The sequence below is a fragment of the Heptranchias perlo genome, chromosome 4 (genome assembly GCF_035084215.1).
Source record: "Heptranchias perlo isolate sHepPer1 chromosome 4, sHepPer1.hap1, whole genome shotgun sequence".
Taxonomy (NCBI): domain Eukaryota; kingdom Metazoa; phylum Chordata; class Chondrichthyes; order Hexanchiformes; family Hexanchidae; genus Heptranchias; species Heptranchias perlo.
Genome location: NC_090328.1, coordinates 111,812,608 through 111,837,010, shown reverse-complemented (window position 1 = coordinate 111,837,010; position 24,403 = coordinate 111,812,608). Strand labels below are relative to the sequence as shown.

At 44.5% G+C, this 24,403-nt stretch overlaps 1 protein-coding gene across 1 annotated transcript; it reads right to left on the bottom strand.

The window, feature by feature from the left end:
* Positions 1–2,243: 2,243 nt before the first annotated feature.
* LOC137321181 (stabilizer of axonemal microtubules 2-like) lies at positions 2,244–22,759 on the bottom strand. Its single transcript, XM_067983458.1, has 3 exons — positions 22,661–22,759; positions 13,102–13,304; positions 2,244–3,706 (listed from the first exon to the last, which is right to left on the bottom strand). Exons 1-3 carry the CDS (start codon positions 22,681–22,683, stop codon positions 2,658–2,660), a joined length of 1,275 nt encoding a protein of 424 aa, XP_067839559.1. The 5' UTR covers positions 22,684–22,759; the 3' UTR covers positions 2,244–2,657.
* Between the last annotated feature and the right edge of the window lie 1,644 nt (positions 22,760–24,403).

The following is a 24,403-nucleotide window of genomic DNA, read 5'->3' as shown; positions in this document are numbered from 1 at the left end:
ACAATATGAAGCATGACCAAGAGGTCAGACGTATTCTGCTTTATGTGGTCCACGATTCCACTTTGTTGCCATTAAAAAGGATTTGGGCTTGGTATAGAATATTAGATAAGCCTAAGCGGCTATTTTTGAATGGAATTTTAAAATGGGGCTTTGAATTGTAAGATTCGATCCAATTTACTCAGTTTTGTTATTGGGAAATTTCTAAATTAGCCAATTCCATATAAATACAAAACAGTAATTCTGAAGAACCGGGCCCTCACTTTTGCATTTCACTTGTTTAGCGGATGTTTAAATTTTGATTGGGTGACATATTCATTTCAGTCTCTTTATTTGTCAATCAGTTTATTCTGTGCCCTTGAAACCAGCCCGATATTGTTGGGTATTCTGCATTTTTATTTGATAATTCTGTAAATTTCATCATAGACACAAAGGCCATTGATGGAGTTCTATTTTTGATACGTAGAACAGCTTGTATTTATATAGCAACTTTAACATTGAAAAATGCCCTAATGTGCTTCAGACTTGTAAGGAAAATGGCTGCTGAGCAAATGGAAGTAATAGTAGGTTGACCAAAAGCTTGCTCAAAAAGGTAGATTTTAAGGAGGGTGTTAAAAGGTAGAGAGGCAGAGGGGTTTAGGGGAGGATTTCAGAATCACGGCAGATAAATACATGGCTGCCAATGTAGGATCAAGGGAGGAGGATTCAGAAGAGGCCAGAGTCAGAGGAATTATGGGGGTGAGTAGGTTGTAGGGCTTAGAGCTGGTTACAGAAATAGGGAAGGGCGAGGCCAGGGAGGGATTTAAACATAAGATTTTAAAATTTGAGCCGTTGGTGGACTGGGTGCCAATGTAGGTCAGTGGAGACAGTTGTGATGGGTGAGCAGCAATGGATATGGACACCAGAGTTTTGGATAAATTGAAGTTTAAGGAGGGTGGAGGATAGGAAGCCAACCAGGAGAGCATTGGAATATTAGGGGTTGGAGGTGACAAAGGCATGGATGAGGGTTCTCAGTGGTAGATGGGCTGAGGCAGCAGAGGTGAGTAATGTTATAGAACTGGAAGTGGATGGTCTCAGAGTCAGAAACGATGAGGTCAGAAGCTCAGTTCAGAGTGGAATAGGGCACCAAAGTTGCAAACATACGCAGAAATACATACACACACACGTTACAAGTTGTAAACAGGCCATTCGGCCCAACCAGTCCATGTCACCATTTACCCTGCACATAAGCAAATAGTCCTAATCACATTTACTGTCCCCCCCCCCCATCTCCATATCCCTTTATCCCCATTTCCTACATCCAATTCTCCAATCTAATCACCTGCATGGCCACATATCTTTCAGCTACACTTAGCCAAATAAATATCAACAAGTGCATCAAAACCTATTACCAGTACACTTTTTGAGTCAACGTGGCAAAATTTGGAGGGATGTTGAAGGAGGAAATGAGCCTTTAACTTTCTGCCCGGGCTGAAACACTATGGCTGGGTTTTAGTGGCAGTATTGGTCATTTGAATAAGTTCAGAAATCACATTGGTGGCTCCCAAACACTACATCATTACTCTCACCATCATTCTACACATAGCACAGCAAGAAAAATGTGCCTCCGTAAATGGGAGGGAAGGCAACACACTATGGCAAAAAATGTTAATCACAAAACACTCATTTTTGCTGCAATCCAAATGTAATATATTATGTCGTGCATTAGATGTCGAGACATAGCATTAAACTTGCAATTACCGGCAGCCTATAGTGTCAGATCTATGTATGGTAATACTAATAATTGTAAAATTCCACCAAATATGCAGATAGGTGTGGTAAAAATAGACTATAACTCTCTTTAATAGAATGGGTATTGTTTGCAAAAAGAAATATGTTTGATCACTTGTGTTCAAAAATAATTTTTTCATGTACATCCTTTGTTCTTTAAAAGCAACAATAAAAAAAATCAATCAATGTCTTGGTAATTTAGTCAGCTAGATTGAAATCTAGAGTGTTTTAAAACCTTTTCGTGGACACATCTTTTTCAGGTGATGCAGTTTTACAAATGTACTATTTTCCTTCCTGGCCAACTTCCCTCTATTGTGAAAGTTTGCTTTCAGAAGCTGCACTCGGCAAATTTGTGCTTTTGTTCCCCCCTCCCTTCATCCCTCCTCCCTCTTCCTACTCCCTCCCCCATATTCATTCCAACGCAGCTAATCTGAATTTTAAGTAATTAACAACAGCTACTGGAAATATTGCACCTTTAATGACAAAATAGAATGCCCACTAATATAGAAAAATTGCACGTCACCGAATCGAGCATTTGCAGCGTTCACAAAATAGACACGGGTAAGATTTGCCCCATCGTAGCTCATCCACCCAGCGTGGGGGGGAGGGGGGGAAAACGCAACAGGAGTTATTGCCAAACCACAGTCATGCTGGTCCTGGTTGCCAGGCAACATGTCCACTCGTGCTCTCAGCCACAGGACTTGCAGACTTGGTGAGACTAATACTGGGAACAAAAAAAGAACTTCCATACCCTCAAAAAAAATTTCCTCTTATTTACCACTGCCATTAAATAAAACAAAAGGAAGCACAGCCATTATTAGGATTAATTAATGTTTTCAAAAGTTAAAAATTTCCAATTAATAAGTTTAAGAGATAGCGATTTGCTTTTTTCAAGCTGCAACTATTGCATCATTTTGACAACCTTTCAAATAATTTACAGCTTTTTGAGACCCATGTATGTTTGAAATCAAATCCATGGAGGTGTTTGACATCATGGGGTGGATATTCTCCCTTTCAGACACAGGACGGTAGAATTTATGACCTCGGGCATCAGTTTCCTCATATTCATAACCAGGAGGGACTGCAAACGAGGCTGGACACACCTCTACTTTCTTTGGTGTGTAACTGAATTGATATGTGGTTCCATTATGTAACGGCATTGTGCTCGGGACATAAGAGTTGCGGGGTTTGAAGGTGTGCATGAGGCTAATCTGGTGAGGAACGTAATGAGCCCTGAATGTCGTCATATCATCAAATCGGCCAGCTGCTTTCTCCAGTTCTTGCTGTGGTTTGATCATAGGCTCCCGTGTGGCATCCCAATGTTTGTAGTCTTCCTTCATGGTGGACTGTCCTTCAAATGGAATGCTGTGCTTACTAGAGTGTGGTAAAGGTCGGACTGGCACAAAAGGTTGGACTTTATGCTCAACAAAGTCTGTATGAGTAGTTGTGTTCAGATTAATTTTACCATCAGGAACTACAAACTCCACAGCCTTACGGACTGATGGTGGATCTATAGTCCAAGTTCTGTATTTGTCACGAAATTCAGTTAAGTCATAAAACTGCTGATTGGAGTTGACTTTGGTGCATGGAGGCCTAATAGCCATTGTGAGCTCTCCTGCCTGCCCCTTGAAATCTCTCCTATGAGTAGTAAGATCATCAAAAGGTTCGTCATTAGGTTTGTATTGCTCACGTTCATGCCTTCTCCGGGGCTCGTGTGGATATGCTATATAATGCTGCCGATAGTTGGTCATGTCTGCAAAGGGCATGTTTGACAACCTGGCTGCGTTTAGAGGTTTAAAGCTCTCCTTGGGAGCTGGAATTTTGAAGGAATAGTCATCCTGAAAAGTGGTTGTATTTCCAAATTTAGTTGATGGTGCTTTGACAGTATATTCTGGCTTAGTTGTTGCTCTTTTTGAAAGTTCCCATTGTTTGTAATGATCTGAAACAGAAAGAAATGGCTTTTTAAAATTTTATAAAGAGATAGAGGTCACTCCTCCAAACTGACAATAGCCTCAAATCTCACTGCTTAGGAGATATTTTAGAAGTTGAGGCCTGTCGATTAAATCAGTGTAGAAGAGCAGATCCCAAATATTCCTTATACATGATTAGGGATATTAAATGGCAACCATTTTTATGTACTGTAAGTTTCTTTATTTCTCTCTCCTTTTTATCTCCCTTTTTGGGATGTTGACAAGTGGGAAGGCCTCATTTATTGCCTATCCCTAGTTGCCAAGAAGATAGTAAGTGGGCCTTATCCTTAAACTGTCCTGAAGACGGTGTTAGATAGGGAACTCCAGGAATTTGACCCAGTAATGATGAAGGAATAGCAGTATACATCCAAGTCAGGATGAAGTGCAACTTGGAGGTGATGGTGTTTCCATGATCGAGCTGCTCTTGTCTTATTGGTAGAGATTGTGGGGCTGGGAGGTTCTGTTGAAGTAAATGTAGTGAGTTGCTGCATTGCATTCTGTGGATGGTATGTTCTGCACTCACAGTGCACAGTTGGCAGAGGGAGTGAATACTGAGTCCAGTGGCAGGAACGCAAATATGTAGTAATGTTAACAGTGAGTCTAAAGTTACTTTATTGCAGTAGTTGGGGTATGGGAGGGGCTGGAAGTGCACATTTCCACTAGGAGAAATTGGAACAAAGTTTACAAAAAAATATTTTAGTCACCATCTGTAGCTCGCAAGTGGATAAACTTAATACTGGACTTAAGGGTTGTAATATGAAAGACATAAAAGATATTTCCAAAAAATTGTTCTAAAGAAATTAATTTCTGTGTTTGCAATATGTCTAACAACATTTTTCATTTGAGGCCTTTCCCTTTCCAAGAAGCCTGGGGCTCAAGTTTATGGGGTTTCCCAGATCCATCACTGTCAGCTGACAAGACTCAACAAGGAACCAGGTGACAATTTCCAGCATACACCTTTGCCCACATTGTCCAGTTTTCTTCTTTTATGATCAAGACCAGCCATTCAAATAGTTTGCCAGGACTTGCTATTTGTAAGCCTCTTGTACTCCTGTGTATTGATAGAACATTACTGAGGATGAAAGCCCCTAGGGAAACTAGGAGCATTAAAAATAATAAATATTGGTTTTTAATTTGCATAAACATCAAAATAAGGTAAAATATGAACACTTCTTTGCTTCCTTATGCTAACTTTCCTGAAGAAAACAATATAGGTTACTATATTTAAGGAATTGCTTAATTTGTCACACATTACTATATTTGTTCAATAAACTTTCCACTTTGCAATTTGTCAATGTTTAATCTCTTTATTTTGTGATATACTTAAATGTGACACCAAGTATACTAACAAAAACAACCAGCAAAACAAAAATTATTAATATAAACAGTGAAAATTCTGTAAGGTACTGTACTGCTGTTAATGTTGGGAGGGAGGTTCTGAATAAAAGTCCTAAATTAAACATTTATTACAGGAGAACACAACCGTAACACTAGTACTGTTAGAGATATTAGGCAAAGAAGGAAAAATGTAAATTAGTTTTTTTAAAGTTTTATATACTTAATGGACCTTGCTATAAAAATTCAAACCCTAAACACATGGACAGTAAAGGCAACAAGCTGCTTTCCCTTTGTGAGACAGGCAGAGATTGAAATATGTAAGTTTGGAGTGTGGTAAGTGAGGGTGGAAGTTGCTGAGGTACTGGCCATAATCTTCCAAATATCTGTAGATAGGGGGTGGTGCCAGAGGACTGGAGAATTGCAAATGTTACACCTGTGTTCAAAAAAGGGTGTAAGGATAAACCCAGCAACTACAGGCCAGTCAGTTTAACCTCGGTGGTGAGGAAACTTTTAGAAACAATGATTCGGGACAAAATTAACAGTCACTTGGATAAGTGTGAATTAATTAAGGAAAGCCAGCACAGATTTGTTAAAGGCAAATCGTGTTTAACTTACTTGATTCAGTTTTTCGATGAAGTAACAGAGAGGGTTGATGAGGGCAATGCAATTGATGTGGTGTACATGGAATTCGAAAAGGCCACATAATAGGCTGGTCATCAAAGTTGAAGCCCATAAAAGGGGCAGTGGTAGCATGGATACGAAATTGGCTAAGTGACAGGAAACAGAGTAGTGGTGAATGGTTGTTTTTCGGACTGGAGGGAGGTGTACAGTGGTGTTCTCCAGGGGTCGGTAATAGGACCACTGCTTTTCTTGATATATATTAATAACTTGGATTTGAGTGTACAGGGCACAATTTACAAATTTGCAGATGACACAAAACTTGGAAGGGTAGTAAACAGTGAGGAGGATAGTGATAGACTTCAAGAGGACAGAGACAGGTTGGTGGAATGGGCAGACGTGGCAGATGAAATTTAACGCAGAAAAATGTGAAGTGATGCATTTTGGTAGGAAGAACGAGGAGAGGCAATATAAACTAAAAGGTACAATTCTTAAAAAGGGTGCAGAAACAGAGAGATCTGGGGATATATGTGCACAAATTGTTGAAGGTGGCAGGGGAGGTTGAGAAAGCAGTGAAGAAAGCATTTGGGATCCTGAGCTTTTTAAGCATAGAGTACAAAAGCAAGGAGGTTATGATGAACCTTTATAAAACACTGGTTCAGCCACAACTAGAGTATTGGGCCCAATATTAGGAGGGCGGCGGGTTCGCAGCGGGGGTCGACTGGGCACGTGGGTAACGCGCACAGTGAAATCGGGGTGCTCCGCACGGAATCACAGGCTAATTGGATCCACTTATCTTTGTTTCCGGGTTTTGCGCTGGAAAGCTGCGCAGCGGGCGGACTGCACATGCGAAGCATAGGCTGTCAGCTGGAGGAGCCCTATTTAAAGGGGCAGTCCTCCACTGACTGATGCTGTAGGAAATAGAAAAAATTACAGCATGGAGCAGCCCAGGGGGAAGGCTGCTCCCAGGTTTAATGATGCCTCACTCCAGCTCTTATTGGATGGGGTGAGGAAGAGGGGGGAGGACAGAGATCTTCCCCCCCAGTGGGCGGGAGGAAGCAGCCTGCCTCTGCCACCAAGAAGGCCTGGCTCGAGGTGGCAGAAGAGGTCACCTGCATCACCAACATATCGCACACCTGCATACAGTGCAGGAGGCGCTTCAATGACCTAAGTAGGTCAGCCGAAGTGAGTACACTTACTCGTTCCCCTACACTCCGTCTGCCACATCACCGCCCCCACCCCACATCTCCTTCTGCACTGCCAACACTACTCTGTCACATCACCCCTAACACCCACCAGAAAGGTCATCCTCATCTTACCTGCACTTACTCACCTCGCCAGTACTCATCCCGCCACTACCACTCAACCCAATCCTCATACAATCTCATGGCTCTATCTCATACTCACCCTCTCATGCATCTCTTTCACGGCCAGCCTCACTCAACCTGCCACTGCCTGTGCTGTAGCCACAGGGCATGCATCACATTTGTGCAGTAGGAAGCGTAAGGCAAACGTGTCGTGAGCATGTTTGAGGGTTTGTCATGGTGTTTACTTAGAGTCATAGAGTTATACAGCACGGATAAAGGCCCTTCGGCCCATCGTGTCCGCGCCGGCCATCAGCCCTGTCTACTCTAATCCCATATTCCAGCATTTGGTCCGTAGCCTTGTATGCTATGGCATTTCAAGTGCTCATCCAAATGCTTCTTGAATGTTGTGAGGGTTCCTGCCTCCACAACCCTTTCAGGCAGTGAGTTCCAGACTCCAACCACCCTCTGGGTGAAAAAGTTCTTTCTCAAATCCCCTCTAAACCTCCCGCCTTTTACCTTGAATCTATGTCCCCTTGTTATAGTACCCTCAACGAAGGGAAAAAGCTCCTTAGTATCCATCCTATCTGTGCCCCTCATAATTTTGTACACCTCAATCATGTCCCCCCTCAGCCTCCTCTGCTCCAAGGAAAACAAACCCAATCTTCCCAGTCTCTCTTCATAGCTGAAGCGCTCCAGCCCTGGTAACATCCTGGTGAATCTCCTCTGCACCCTCTCCAAAGCGATCACATCCTTCCTGTAGTGTGGCGACCAGAACTGCACACAGTACTCCAGCTGTGGCCTAACCAGTGTTTTATACAGCTCCATCATAACCTCCTTGCTCTTATATTCTATGCCTCGGCTAATAAAGGCAAGTATCCCATATGCCTTCTTTACCACCTTATCTACCTGTTCCGCCGCCTTCAGGGATCTGTGAACTTGCACACCAAGATCCCTCTGACCCTCTGTCTTGCCTAGGGTCCTCCCATTCATTGTGTATTCCCTTGCCTTGTTAGTCCCTCCAAAGTGCATCACCTCGCACTTTTCCGGGTTAAATTCCATTTGCCACTGTTCCGCCCATCTGACCAACCCATCTATATCGTCCTGCAGACTGAGGCTATCCTCCTCGCTATTTACCACCCTACCAATTTTTGTATCATCAGCGAACTTACTGATCATACCTTTTACATTCATATCCAAGTCGTTAATGTAGACCACAAACAGCAAGGGACCCAGCACCGATCCCTGTGGTACCCCACAGGCTTCCAGTCACAAAAACAACCTTCGACCATCACCCTCTGCCTTCTGCCACTAAGCCAGTTTTGTATCCAAAGTGCCAAGGCACCCTGGATTCCATGGGCTCGTACCTTCTTGACCAGTCTCCTGTGCGGGACTTTATCGAAGGCCTTACTGAAATCCATGTATACCACATCCACTGCGTTATCCTCATCCACACGCCTAGTCACCCCCTCAAAAAATTCAATCAAATTAGTCAGACATGATCTTCCCTTGACAAAGCCATGTTGACTATCCCTGATTAATCCTTGCTTCTCCAAGTGGAGACTAATTTTGTCCTTCAGAATTTTATCCAATAATTTTCCTACCACTGATGTTAGGCTCACTGGCCTGTAGTTCCCTGTTTTTTCCCTACTCCCCTTCTTGAATAATGGTATTACATTAGCGGTTCTCCAGTCCTCTGGCACATCCCCTGTGGCCAGAGAGGTTCTGAATATATGTGTCAGAGCCCCCGCAATCTCCTCCTTTGCCTCACACAGTAGCCTGGGATACATTTCGTCCGGGCCTGGGGATTTATCCATTTTTAGGCCTGCTAAAACCGCCAATACCTCCTCCCGCTCGATGTTAATATGTTCGAGTATATCACAGTCCCCCTGCCGTATTTCTATGTCTACATCGTCCTTCTCCATAGTGAAAACAGATGCAAAAAATTCATTTAGAACCCCTCCTACATCTGCCGGCTCCACACACAGATTGCCATTTTTGTCCCTAATGGGCCCTATTTTTTCCCTAGTCATCCTCTTACCCTTAATATACTTATAAAACATCTTAGGATTTTCCTTTATTTTGCTCGCCAGTGTTATTTCATGGCCCCTCCTTGATCTCCTTATTTCTTTTTTAAGTATCCCCCTGTACTTTTTGTACTCCTCTAGGGCTTCCTCCGTCTTTAGCCTTTTGTATCTGCCAAAAGCCCTCCTTTTTTTCCTAATCCATTCTCGTATATCCCCTGACATCCAAGGTTCCCTGGAGTTCTTGGAACCACCCTTGACCTTTACGGGAACATGTTGCCATTGTATGGTCTCAATCTCCCTTCTGAAAGACTCCCATTGCTCCGATGCGGATTTTCCTACAAGCAGCTGATCCCAGTCCATTTTGGCTAGATCCTGCCTTATCCTATTAAAATCGGCCTTCCCCCAATTTAGAACCTTTATTTCCGGCCCCTCCCTGTCCTTTTCCATGACCACCTTAAATCTCACCAAATTATGGTCACTGTCACCAAAGTGCTCACCTACTAGCACTTCTTCCACTTGGCCGGCCACATTCCCTAGAATTAGGTCCAGTACCGCCCCCTCTCTTGTAGGACTTTCTACATGCTGGCTCAAAGAGCTCTCCTGGATGCACGTTAAGAATTTTGTACCCTCTAAGCCTTTTACACTCTGAGTATCCCAGTTAATATTGGGGAAGTTGAAATCCCCCACTATTATTACCCTATTATTTGCACAATTTTCTGAGATTTGCCTACATATCTGTTCCTCTATCTCCCCCTGACTGTTTGGGGGCCAAGAGTACACTCCCATCAAAGTGCTTGCCCCCTTTTTGTTTTTAAGCTCCACCCATATGGCCTCATTAGAGGAACCTGCTAATATATCATTCCTCCTTATGGCAGTAATTGATTCTTTAATTAATATTGCGACCCCCCCTCCTCTTATACCTCCCCCTCTGTCTCGCCTGAAGATTCTGTACCCCGGAATATTGAGCTGCCAGTCTTGCCCCTCCCTCAACCATGTCTCTGTGACAGCAACAATATCATACTCCCATGTGTTTATCAACACCTTCAGTTCATCCACCTTATTCGCAAGACTCCTTGCATTAAAATAGATGCCATCCAGCCTTGCCCTCACATATTTGCCCTGTCTTCCAAGCTGACTTGTTTTTTTCTCTATATTTGGCTGCACATCACCCCCTATTGTAGCTCCACTCTGTATCCCATCCCCCTGCCAAGTTAGTTTAAACCCCCCCCAACAGTGCTAGCAAACCTCCCCGCAAGGATATTTGTCCCGCTCTGGTTCAGATGCAACCCGTCCGACTTGTACAAGTCCCACCTTCCCCAGAAGCAGGCCCAGTGATCCAGGAAACTGAAACCCTCCCTCCTGCACCAACTCTTTAGCCACGCATTCATCTGTTCTATCCTCCTATTTCTATGCTCACTAGCCCGTGGCACTGGGAGTAATCCAGAGATTACAACCTTTGAGGTCCTGCTCTTTAATCTGCTACCTAGCTCCCTAAATTCTTGATGCAGGACCTCATCTCCCTTCCTACCTATGTCGTTGGTCCCAATGTGGACCACGTCCTCTGCCTGCTCACCCTCCCCCTTGAGAATGCCCTGAAGCCGCTCAGTGACATCCATGACCCTGGCACCAGGGAGGCAACAAACCATCCTGGAGTCACGTTTACGGCCACAGAAACGCCTGTCTGTTCCCCTTACGATAGAATCCCCTACCACTATAGCTCTTCCACTCTTTTTCCTCCCAGCCTGTGCAGCAGAGCTACCCCTGGTGCCAGGAAGTTGGCTGCTGCTGCCTTCCCCTGATAAGTCATCCCCCTCAACAATATCCAAAGCGGTATATTTGTTTGAGAGGGGGACGGCCACAGGGGACCCCTGCACTGCCTGCCTGCTCTTCTTACTCTGCCTGGTGGTCACCCAATTACTTCCTGCCTGTACAACGTTTACCTGCGGTGTGACCACCTCACTAAACGTGCTATCCACGACGTTTTCAGCATCGTGAATGCTCCTTAATGAATCCATCCGCAGCTCCAGTGCCGCAATGCGGTTTGTCAGTATTTAATTTCTGATCAATTCACATAACATATTATATTGTCACCACTACTGCCATGTCTTTGCGAATCTTGTCTGGTTTGTGCAATAATGCCCTTTCCTGAGGATCACTATGAAGACCCACAAATGATGCACCCATTGTGTCACTGCAGAGTGGGTGTAGGTGTATTTGCAGGGCTCTTTTGTGCAGACGACTGAGAGACGTCGGCGATGTCCCCGGTGGCACCCTGGAAGGATGTGGAGGAGAAGTTGTTGAGGGCAGTGGTGACTTTGACAGTGACAGGTAAGAAGATGGTGCTCGGGCCAGCCGGGAGCAGCTCGGCATGAAGGAGGCTGCAGATGTCCACGACCACATGTCGAGTGACTCTGAGCCTCCGTGTGCACTGCTGCTCAGAGAGGTCCAGGAAGCTGAGCCTCGGTCTGTAGATCCTGTGGCGAGGGTAGTGCCCTCTGCGACGCATCTCTCTCTGCCATTGCCCTCCCTCCTGCTGTGCAGGTGGATGTGTCACCGCACTGTGTTGTGGGGCTCCACGTGTCAGAGGTGGATGGCGTGGCTGGCGAGGCTGGTGATGCTGTTCATCCTCCGAGGAGGTCATGACTGCAGCTACGGCGGCCCCCATCCACAAGATGTACATTTGAGGGGGGTCCGCAAGGTAGGTAAATGTGTCTGGACAACGGGGTAAGTGTGCAAGTTGGTGAATTTTATTGTTAGGAGGAGGGTGGTGGAGGCCAAACTTTGTCCAAAGTGACAGAGTGGCCTCCTGCAATGAGTGAGGGTCTCCCCCCCCCCCCCACCCCGCCCCCACCCCCAACCTGTCAAATGGACCTTTGCAGCTGCCACAGGCTGATGGCTGCAACATGTCCATTTGAACTGGGAGTGTTTCCCACAGTACGGGAAACAGTCCCAGTTGTTTGCAAAATCCCACCCCTCCTAAAATGTTATGTTAATCAGGTCTCTAAAGGACCTGAAATACCTTAATGAGTACTTTAAGTGGCATCCCGCCGGCTTTAATTGCCTGTGGGAGTCCCACATGCGGGAGCTGCGCACGCATCTAAGCGCGTCACTGGGAAACCCGGAAATGGCCGGGTTGGATCCAGGCTCCGGACCCGCCCCGGGAATCCTCGATTTTCGCAGCCCCCCCGCCATGAACGCACCCGCTCGGGGGTGCGAAAATCGAGCCCATTGTGTCCAATTCTGGGCACCATGCTTTAGGAAGGATGTGAAGGCCTTCGAGAGGGTGCAGAAAAGATTTACCATAATGATTCCAGGGATGAGGGACTTTAGTTATGTGGATAGATTTGGAGATGCTGGGGTCGTTCTCCTTAGAGCAGAGAAAGTTGAGAGGAGATTTGATTGAGGTATTCAAAATCATGAAGGGTCTAGACAAAGAAGATAGAGAGAAAGTGTTCCCAACTGTCGGCAGAAGGGTCAAGAACCAGAGGACAGAGATTTAAGGTGATTGGCAAAAGAACCAAAGGCGACATGAGAAAAAGCTTTTTTTACACAGTGAGTGGTTAGGATCTGGAATGCACTGCCTGAGAGGTTGGTGGAGGCAGATTGAGTCGTAGCTTTCAAAAGGGAATTGGCTGAGTACTTGAAGGGAAAAAATTTGCAGTGCTACGGCGAAAGCGGCGGGGAGTGGCACTAGCTGGATTGCTCTTGCGATGAGCCAGCACAGACTCAATGGGCTGAATGGCCTCCTTCCATGCTGTAACCATTCTATGATTCTATTTTTTTTAAATCTATCTTCAGTGCATAATGAAGACACTATTTTCCAGGCAGACCATCTCTGAGGATATTGCTTATAAATTTCCTGCCAAATACTTTCAGCCCCGTTTCCTTTACCCAGCAATCCTTTCCTTTATGCAGCACCATGATCTCTAACTCACTGTGAGTGATGACACATGAGATTGGAGGGTGGCAAAGAGAGAGAGAGAGAGAGAGAGAGAGACACACACACATGGGCGAGACAAAGAAATAAATTTAGCACTGAATCTTTAATTGCAGGAACTAATGAAAAGGATGACATACCTTTGTATGTAGGAATTGTTTCCATCTTTGCTGTAGAGATGTGCTTCTGTTCTAATGGTCGAACTGGAGCTACTGGTTGGATAGAGTGTGGGTTAAAATCCCGTTTGTAAGTGGTATCCAGATTCATAGCTCCCTGCGGTTGCCTGAATTCCTCGGTAACCCGTCCTGGCCCAGGTTGAATATGATGTGGAATATAATCTGCCCTGTGGATAGCAGTCAGTATGCACAAAATTACTGAAATATGAAACTGATGCAGAAGAAATGGAAAGCCTTATTTTATCCGGTACAGATGGCACAGATAATACTAAGCAGGAATACCAATTAATTTTATTTTGCTTTAGACAAGTGCCAAAAGAGTAATTGCACATGCCTTGCAAGTTCCCTCCCCAAAACCCCAGGAGAAAGCTACTGTCAAGGCTTATCATAAAAGTAAGGAGGCAGGCCAATCTACATAGGAGAGGGGTTGCATACTGTGCGACCAGATAGCAGATTTTCCCATCACGCTAGTGTGATTAATCACAGCTGAGACAGGTTCCAGATGAAAGTTAAACTTACCTTTCCACCAAAGCCAAAAATAAGATGGAGGGAAAATGTTTCAACACACAAAAAATAAAGGGAATAAAATTGGAAACCAAAATCCAAAATATTAGATGACAACTTGGAGATCATATTCCCCAACTCTACACATCATCATCATCATCCTCCCCAACTCTACACATCATCATCATCATCCTCCCCAACTCTACACATCATCATCATCATCCTCCCCAACTCTACACATCATCATCATCATCCTCCCCAACTCTACACATCATCATCATCATCCTCCCCAACTCTACACATCATCATCATCATCATCCTCCCCAACTCTACACATCATCATCATCATCATCCTCCCCAACTCTACACATCATCATCATCATCATCCTCCCCAACTCTACACATCAACATCATCATCCTCCCCAACTCTACACATCAACATCATCATCCTCCCCAACTCTACACATCAACATCATCATCCTCCCCAACTCTACACATCAACATCATCATCCTCCCCAACTCTACACATCAACATCATCATCCTCCCCAACTCTACACATCAACATCATCATCCTCCCCAACTCTACACATCAACATCATCATCCTCCCCAACTCTACACATCATCATCATCATCCTCCCCAACTCTACACATCAACATCATCATCATCCCCAACTCTACACATCATCATCATCATCATCATCCCCAACTCTACACATCAACATCATCATCCTCCCCAACTCTACACATCATCATCATCATCATCCTCCCCAACTCTACACATCAACATCATCATCATCCCCAACTCTACACATCATCATCATCATCATCAACCCCAAATCTACACATCATCATCATCCCCAAATCTACACAGGATCATCACCATCCCCAAATCTACAAATCACCACCATCATAATCCCCAAATCCACACAGCCTCATCATAATCTCCAAATGTACACATCGTCATCATCATCACCAAATCTACACATCATCAACATCATCGCCAAATCAAAACATCATTTTGATCCCCAACTCAACATCATCATTCCCAAATCTATACATCCTCATCATCATCATCAAATCTACACATAATCATCCTCCCCAACTCTACACATCATCATCATCATCCTCTCCAACTCTACACATCATCATCATCATCCTCCCCAACTCTACACATCATCATCATCATCCTCTCCAACTCTACACATCAACATCATCATCCTCCCCAACTCTACAAATCAACATCATCATCCTCCCCAACTCTACACATCATCATCATCATCATCATCATCCTCTCCAACTCTGCACATCATCATCATCATCCTCCCCAACTCTACACATCATCATCATCATCCCCAACTCTACAAATCAACATCATCATCCTCCCCAACTCTACACATCATCATCATCATCCTCTCCAACTCTACACATCATCATCATCATCCTCTCCAACTCTACAAATCAACATCATCATCCTCCCCAACTCTACACATCATCATCATCCTCCCCATCTCTACACATCATCATCATCATCATCCTCCCCATCTCTACACATCATCATCATCCTCCCCAACTCTACACATCATCATCCTCCCCATTTCTACACATCAACATCATCATCTCCAACTCTACACATCATCATCTTCATCATCCTCCCCATCTCTACATATCAACATCATCATCCCCAACTCTACTCATCATCATCAACCCCAAATCTACACATCACCATTCACAAATCTACACATCATCATCATCCCCAAATCTACACAGGATCATCACCATCCCCAAATCTACAAATCACCACCATCATAATCCCCAAATCCACACAGCCTCATCATAATCTCCAAATGTACACATCGTCATCATCATCACCAAATCTACACATCATCAACATCATCGCCAAATCAAAACATCATTTTCATCCCCAACTCAACATCATCATTCCCAAATCTATACATCCTCATCATCATCATCAAATCTACACATAATCATCCTCCCCAACTCTACACATCATCAACCACAACTCAACTCATCATCATCATCCCCAACTCTACACATCATCATCATCCCCAACTCTACACATCACCATTATCATCCCCAACTCTACACATCACCATTATCATCCCCAACTCTATACATCATCATCATCCCCAAATCTACACATCATCATCATCCTCCCCAACTCTACACGTCAAGTGCCAGGCAATGACCATCTCCAAGAGTCTAACCACCTCCCCTTGACATTCAACAGCATTACCATCGCCGAATTCCCCACCATCAATGTTCTGGGGGTCACCATTGACCAGAAACTTAAGTGGATCAGCCACATAAATACTGTGGCTGCAAGAGCAGTCAGAGGCTGTGTATTCTGCAGTGAGTGACTCACCTCCTGACTCCCCAAAGCCTTTCCACCATCTACAAGGCACAAGTCAGGAGTGTGATGGAATGCTCTCCACTCCCCTGGATGAGTACAGCTCCAACAACACTCAAAAAGCTCGACACCATCCAGGACAAAGCATCCCGCTTGATTGGCACCCCATCCACCACCCTAAACATTCACTCCCTTCACCACCGGCGCACAGTGGCTGCAGTGTGCACCATCCACAGGATGCACTGCAGCAACTCGCCAAGGCTTCTTCAACAGCACCTCCCAAACCTGCGACCTCCACCACCTAGAAAGACAAGGGCAGCAGGCGCATGGGAACAACACCACCTGCACATTCCCCTCCAAGTCACACACCATCCCGACTTGGAAATATATCACCGTTATGTCATCATCACTGGGTCAAAATCCTGGAACTCCCTAACAGCACTGTGGGAGAACCTTCACCACACGGACTGCAGCGGTTCAAGAAGGCGGCTCTCCACCACCCTCTCAAGGGCAATGAGGGATGGGCAATCAATGCTGGCCTTCCCAGTGGCGTCCACATACCATGAATGAATTTTTAAAAAATCATCATCCTCATCAGCTCTAACGATCATCATCATTATCCCCAACGCTACACATCATCATCATCATCCCCAATTCTACACATCATCATCATCATCCCCAATTCTACACATCATTACCTTCATCCTCACCTCTACACATCATCATCATCCCTAAATCTACACATCATAATCATCCCCAACTCTACACATCACCATCATCCTATCCACCATCATAGACCCGAACCCTACACATCATCATCCCCAAATCCACACATCATCATCACCAAATATACACATCATCATCACCATCCCCAAATATACACATCATAATCCCCAAATCCACACAGCCTCATCATAATCTCCAAATATACACATCATCATCATCATCCCCAAATCCACACATCATCATCCCCAAATCCACACATCATCATCCCCAAATCCACACATCATCATCCCCAAATCCACACATCATCATCCCCAAATCCACACATCATCATCCCCAAATCCACACATCATCATCCCCAAATATACACATCACCATCACCATCCCCAAATATACACATCATCATCCCCAAATCCACACATCATCATCACCAAATATACACATCATCATCACCATCCCCAAATCCACACATCATCATCATCCCCAAATCCACACATCATCATCACCAAATATACACATCATCATCACCATCCCCAAATCCACACATCATCATCATACCCAAATCCACACATCACCATCACCATCCCCAAGTATACACATCATCATTATCCTCAAATCTGCACAGCATCATCATCAACCCTAATTCTACACATCATCATCATCCCAAAATCTACAAATCCTCACCATCATAATCCCCAACTCTACACATCACCATCATAATCCCCAACTCTACACATCACCATCATAATCCCCAACTCTACACATCATCATCATCCCAAGTCTACACATCATCATTATCCCCTACTCTACTTCATCATCATCCTCCCCAACTCTACATCATCATCATCCCCAACTCTACATCATCATCATCCCCAACTCTACATCATCATCATCCTCCCCCCCAACTCTACATCATCATCATCATCATCCCCAACTCTACATCATCATCATCCCCAACTCTACATCATCATCATCCTCCCCCCCAACTCTACTCATCATCATCCCCAACTCTGCACATCATCATCATCCCCATCTCTTCTCATCATCATCATCCCCAACTCTGCACATCATCATCATCCCCATCTCTTCTCATCATCATCATCCCCCACTCTGCACGACGACGTCTAACAAGTGAGTGGACCTTTTTTCAAACAAGGTACTGACATGACATACAATTGCCAAATGCATCAGAAACATCGAGTTAAATGTTATTGCTGCTGCAAGTGTCAGAATACAAGATACGTGAACACAAAATTCTAGTACTAAATTCTATCACCACAGACCTGCTGTATGGAACCATAGGCTCCAAATATGAACCAAAACTGCACGATCACATTGTGTGACCTTGTAATACATTACATCCAGAATGGTAAATGAACCAGAAAATGATTAACTAAGTAAAAAAAAACTATTTAGTAAAAAAAAATCCAGGATATTATGGAGAAAAAATTCAATAAGGGCCGTTTTTGGACGCAGGTAGCGTGATGTGCTATTACCCCGCGCCCAATGGCCACTGCGCAGGCCAGATGCAAGTTTCAACCCACCCGAGGACTTACCTGCAATCAGCTTTCCTTTCCAGGCCTTGCACGTGGAATCAATGCAATCTACACTTCCCACCACCAGAGGGAGTTCAATCACTTAAAGGTAGCTGGTACCTGTTATTTGCTGAAAATAACAGTCGACTGTCTGCATGGAGTCTGAACAGAAATCAGACATCACACATGTAAAATACAGATGCAGGTCCCATCCCTATGTTTACACACTGATGAGTATCGTTAAGATGTGGAGATGCCGGTGATGGACTGGGGTTGACAATTGTAAACAATTTTACAACACCAAGTTATAGTCCAGCAATTTTATTTTAAATTCCACAAGCTTTCGGAGGCTTCCTCCTTCCTCAGGTGAACGATGTCGAAATGAAATCCTCGAAATGAAATCGCATTTATAATTCACAGAACAATGCTTGGTGAGTACAGACAGTTTTTTCAACTGCCCGTTGCCAAGGCAATCAGTGTGCAGACAGACAGGTGTTACCTGCCAGGTCTCAGAATATACAAATCACCAAAAAAAAACAACAAACAAAAAAAAAGAGATAGAGAGGTAGAAACATAGAAAAGACAGCAACTGACCCGTTATATTAAAAACATATAACATTTGTTCGCTGGTGGGGTAACGTGTAGCGTGACATGAACCCAAGATCCCGGTTGAGGCCGTCCTCATGGGTGCGGAACTTGGCTATCAATTTCTGCTCAACGATTTTGCGTTGTCGTGTGTCTCGAAGGCCGCCTTGGAGTACGCTTACCCGAAGGTCGGTGGATGAATGTCCTTGACTGCTGAAGTGTTCCCCGACTGGGAGGGAACCCTCCTGTTTGGCGATTGTTGCGCGGTGTCCGTTCATCCGTTGTCGCAGCGTCTGCATGGTCTCGCCAATGTACCATGCTTTGGGGCATCCTTTCCTGCAACGTATGAGGTAGACAACGTTGGCCGAGTCACAGGAGTATGAACCATGCACCTGGTGGGTGGTGTCCTCTCGTGTGATGGTGGTATCTGTGTCGATGATCTGGCATGTCTTGCAGAGGTTACCGTGGCAGGGTTGTGTGGTGTCGTGGACGCTGTTCTCTTGAAAGCTAGGTAATTTGCTGCGAACGATGGTCTGTTTGAGGTTGGGTGGCTGTTTAAAGGCGAGTAGTGGAGGTGTGGGGATGGCCATAGCGAGGTGTTCGTCGTCATTGATGACATGTTGAAGGCTGCGGAGAACATGGCGTAGTTTCTCCGCTCCGGGGAAGTACTGGACGACGAAGGGTACTCTGTTGGTTGCGTCCCGTGTTAGTCTTCTGAGGAGGTCTATGCGATTTTTCGCTGTGGCCCGTCGGAACTGTCGATCGATGAGTCGAGCGTCATATCCCGTTCTTACTAGGGCGTCTTTCAGCGTCTGTAGGTGTCCATCGCGTTCCTCCTCGTCTGAGCAGACCCTGTGTATTCGCAGGGCCTGTCCATAGGGGATGGCCTCTTTGACGTGGTTAGGGTGGAAGCTGGAAAAGTGGAGCATCGTGAGGTTGTCTGTGGGCTTGCGGTAGAGTGAGGTGCTGAGGTGCCCGTCTTTGATGGAGATTCGTGTGTCCAAGAAAGAAACTGATTCTGAGGAGTAGTCCATGGTGAGCTTGATGGTGGGATGGAACTTGTTGATGTTGTCGTGTAGTCTCTTTAGTGATTCCTTGCCGTGGGTCCATAGAAAGAAAATGTCGTCGATGTATCTGGTGTATAGCGTTGGTTGGAGGTCCTGTGCAGTGAAGAAGTCCTGCTCGAACTTGTGCATGAAAATGTTGGCGTATTGGGGTGCGAATTTGGTCCCCATGGCTGTTCCATGTGTTTGGGTAAAGAACTGGTTATCGAAGGTGAAGACATTGTGATCCAGGATGAAACGGATGAGTTGTAGGATGGCGTCCGGAGATTGGCTGTTGTTGGTGTTGAGTATTGATGCTGTCGCAGCGATGCCGTCATCGTGGGGGATACTGGTGTATAGTGCCGAGACGTCCATCGTGGTGAGAAGTGTTCCTGGTTCAACTGGTCCGTGGGTACTGAGTTTTTGTAGGAAGTCTGTAGTGTCGCGACAGAAGCTGGGGGTTCCCTGTACGATGGGTTTCAGGATGCCCTCGATGTATCCAGAGAGGTTCTCACACAGGGTTCCGTTGCCTGATACGATAGGACGTTCGGGTAAGCGTACTCCAAGGCGGCCTTCGAGACACACGACAACGCAAAATCGTCGAGCAGAAATTGATAGCCAAGTTCCGCACCCATGAGGACGGCCTCAACCGGGATCTTGGGTTCATGTCACGCTACACGTTACCCCACCAGCAAACAAATGTTATCTGTTTTTAATATAACGGGTCAGTTGCTGTCTTTTCTATGTTTCTACCTCTCTATCTCTGTTTTTTTTTGTTTGTTGTTTTTTTTTGGTGATTTGTATATTCTGAGAACTTGCAGGTAACACCTGTCTGTCTGCACACTGATTGCCTTGGCAACGGGCAGTTGAAAAAACTGTCTGTACTCACCAAGCATTGTTCTGTGAATTATAAATGCGATTTCATTTCGAGGATTTCATTTCGACATCGTTCACCTGAGGAAGGAGGAAGCCGCCGAAAGCTTGTGAATTTAAAATAAAATTGCTGGACTATAACTTGGTGTTGTAAAATTGTTTACGAGTATTGTTAAAACATTGAATAAAGGTTGCGCACTACTAAATCCCACATCCTCCAATCTCGCCAGACCTCACCAATCTGCCAATCTGAGTTGGTACCAGGCCTGCGAGGACTGTGCGGTGGTCACTCCTACCAATACTGTCGTGGACAGATGCATCTGCAACAGGCAGATTGACGAGGATGAGGTCAAGTAAGTTTTTCCCTCGTGTTGGTTCGCTCACCACCTGCCGCAGACCCAGTCTGCCAGCTATGTCCTTCAGGACTCCACCAGCTCGGTCAGTAGTGGTGCTACCGAGCCACTCTTGGTGATGGACATTGAAGTCCCCCACCCAGAGTACATTCTGTGCACTTGCTACCCTCAGTGCTTCCTCCAAGTGGCGTTCAACATGGAGGAGGACTGATTCATCAGCTGAGGGAGGACGGTAGGTGGTAATCAGCAGTAGGTTTCCTTGCCCATGTTTGACCTGATACCATGAGATTTCATGGATTCCAGAGGACTCCCAGGGCCACACCCTCCTGACTGTATATCACTGTACCGCCACCTCTGGTGGGTCTGTCCTGCCGGTGGGACAGGACATACCCAGGGATGGTGATGGGAGAGTCTGGGATGTTGGCTGAAACAAGGGAAAGGAAATTATGTTGAACCTTTATAAAACACTGGTTCGGCCACAAGTGGAGTATTGTGTCCAATTGTGGGCACCACACTTTAGGAAGGATGTGAAGACCTTAGAGAGGGTACAGAAAAGATTTACTCGAATGGTTCCAGTGATGAGGGATTTCAGTTACATGGATAGACTGGAGAAGCTGGGGTCGTTCTCCTTAGAGCAGAGAACATTAAGGGGAGATTTGATATAAGTGTTCAAAATCATGAAGGGTTGAGATAAATCAAATAAAAGAGAAACTGCTCCCTCTAGCGAAAGGGTCGAGAACCAGAGAACACAGATTTAAGCTGAGGAAAAGCTTTTTTACGCAGCGAGTGGTTATGATCTGGATTGTGCTGCCTGAAAGGGTGGTGGAAGCAAATTCAATCATGGCTTTCAAAGAGGAATTGGATGAATACTTGAAGGGAAAAAATTTGCAGGGCTACGGGGAAAGAGCGGGGGAAGCGGACTAACTGGATTGCTCTTACAAAGAGCTGGCATGGGCTCGATGGGCCGAATGGCCTTCTTTTGTGCTGTAACCGTTCTATGAATCTATGATTCTAAATGGAAAGGCAAATACCTGGAGTGAAGTGTAGTTACACAGAATACATTCCCACAAAACACCACAGAAAGTTCTTCTTTTCATAATTAATGTACATTGAGATAATAGGTAAACAATACCAGTGATGCTAAGCATTCAGATTCTGCTGTGTTTTAACTTAAACAGTAAAAAGGAGATTAAAACAAAATGGTATAGCGCATCAGTGAAGCAAACTTCCATTATTCATGAGGCATTTGAACCGGTAAATTGTGACAGAATAATAATAATTGTTGATCAATAATACTTCAAAATTCCAACTGAATTGCACAGCTTTTATTGTCACAAACAAATTATAAATCCCTGAATTCCCATTATTTTCATATCTCACTAATGTGCAGGTTGTTCTAATGACCAACAAAAAATGATTTAAAAATGCAAATTTATTTAACCCCTCCCACACTCTGTTGGCATGAGGATGTATTACACTAAATCAGAGAACTTTGTTCATTTTAAGCAGAATGAGGATATGAATATGCAAAAACTACCTGAATGTAGTCAAAGTTTGCATTTTCCCTTGGTGCCGCTGGTAGCTCTCCCTAGGTCTGTAGGATTCTCTGGGCTGAACAGTTCCGTATGGAGCATACTTCTCCACATACTCAGTAATTAAGCACGGTTTATTAATCTTTTCATAGATTCCAGTGGGAAGATGTGGACAGTGATGGCGTCTGTTGGGAAAAGACAACTTTCAAATTTAACTCAAAAACACTCCCAAAAATAACACATTGTTCAGTGGAAGTCTTTATTAAACCCAAGGCATTTGTCTATTCCCCTTCAAAGTTCAGCAAATAACCAGTCATTACTGTTCCTAGATAACAGACATTGAAAATGCATTTTCACCAGATGCAGATACATAAAAAAGCAAAAAGCCACTTTCCATAAATCACAATCTACCCTATAAGAAGTGATGGCCAGTGGATAAAAGCTGACAAACTACCTAAAATAGTTATATAAAACGAAAGAACATTTATTTTCACAGAAAGGATTCCACCGGTGGCATTGAGGTTTCAGAGTGAGAGGTCTACACAAGAATATCACCAACAGCTTGCTGAAACTACCTCTTCCACTGGTTGCCAAAGTTTACCAGTCCAATGGTGCCATTGTACCAATTTATTGTACTTCAGTGCTGGGATGCAGACTGGCACACAATTCCCGGTGAGGCCCCAATTAGGATCGTTCAGCCTGAGTGAAGCTCCAAATAAAATCCAGAAACTTTCCTTCTAATAAGATCAAGTGAGTCATTCAGCTCAAGCACTTCCTGCAAGTGAACAACAGGCTAGCACGGATACAGGTGTAGGGTCAGGGTGCCTGCTCACTCTCGTCTAGGAAAGAGTGTGCAATTCTGGGCGAGGGATTCAGTTAATTCATGGTCTCACTCGACCATTCAACCAGACAACATTGCAAGGTTGAAGCTCATGTCTCGTAATATTATGTCCCTCTTACGATCAACCATTGCAGCAGTTTAGCACTGAATGTACTGGTAAATGCACATACATGGGGTCCTTGTATATTTCAAACCTGATGGCTCAGTGGTTAAAGTAATAACCTTTCACCTCTGAGATGTTAAAATTCAGCCCAGATTAATGGGATGAAACATGTTTTGCTCTGTAGCATCAATGACTTCACATGAAATGAGTTTGTGAAGTCTCAACCTACAGATTGGAAATTAGTCATCAATCTCTCAGGTAAAGACACAAAAGGTCCTGGAAAAGACACATTACATTGGTGCAACTAGTTGTGCTCTTTTGATGGATTAAACTACGTTGTTGGGACAGAAACTCTGCTCAGGGACTTGACCTGGGAGTGCTCGATGCTACCATCAAATGCAAAGAGTGGAAGCATGTTCCATTCCCCAGCACCAGCATTCTTCATTTTGGTGCAAGTGAAAATTCACTCTCCTCCGCGAAAATACAAATTTAAAAGTCTACTATTAAGACAATTCTGAGATTCTAGCTGAAAGAAAACTCCTATAGAGGCAGGAAGAGGGAAAGGAAAATTGAGTTTAAGAAAGTACACTTTATGCACAAACAATATGAGTATCCTTGTACTGTCATACTTTCAGAAATAACAAAGACCAGAAACAGTTACTGTTTATTCAACCCAGATGAGTTCACAAGAGATATTAAGAAAACCCTTGTGATGAGCTGTCAAGGTGGGATCTCACACAAGTTGTGGGTCTTTTATTTTAGTAAGTAGCAAAATAAATCTATCTTGGTTGCACTTTTCTTTGT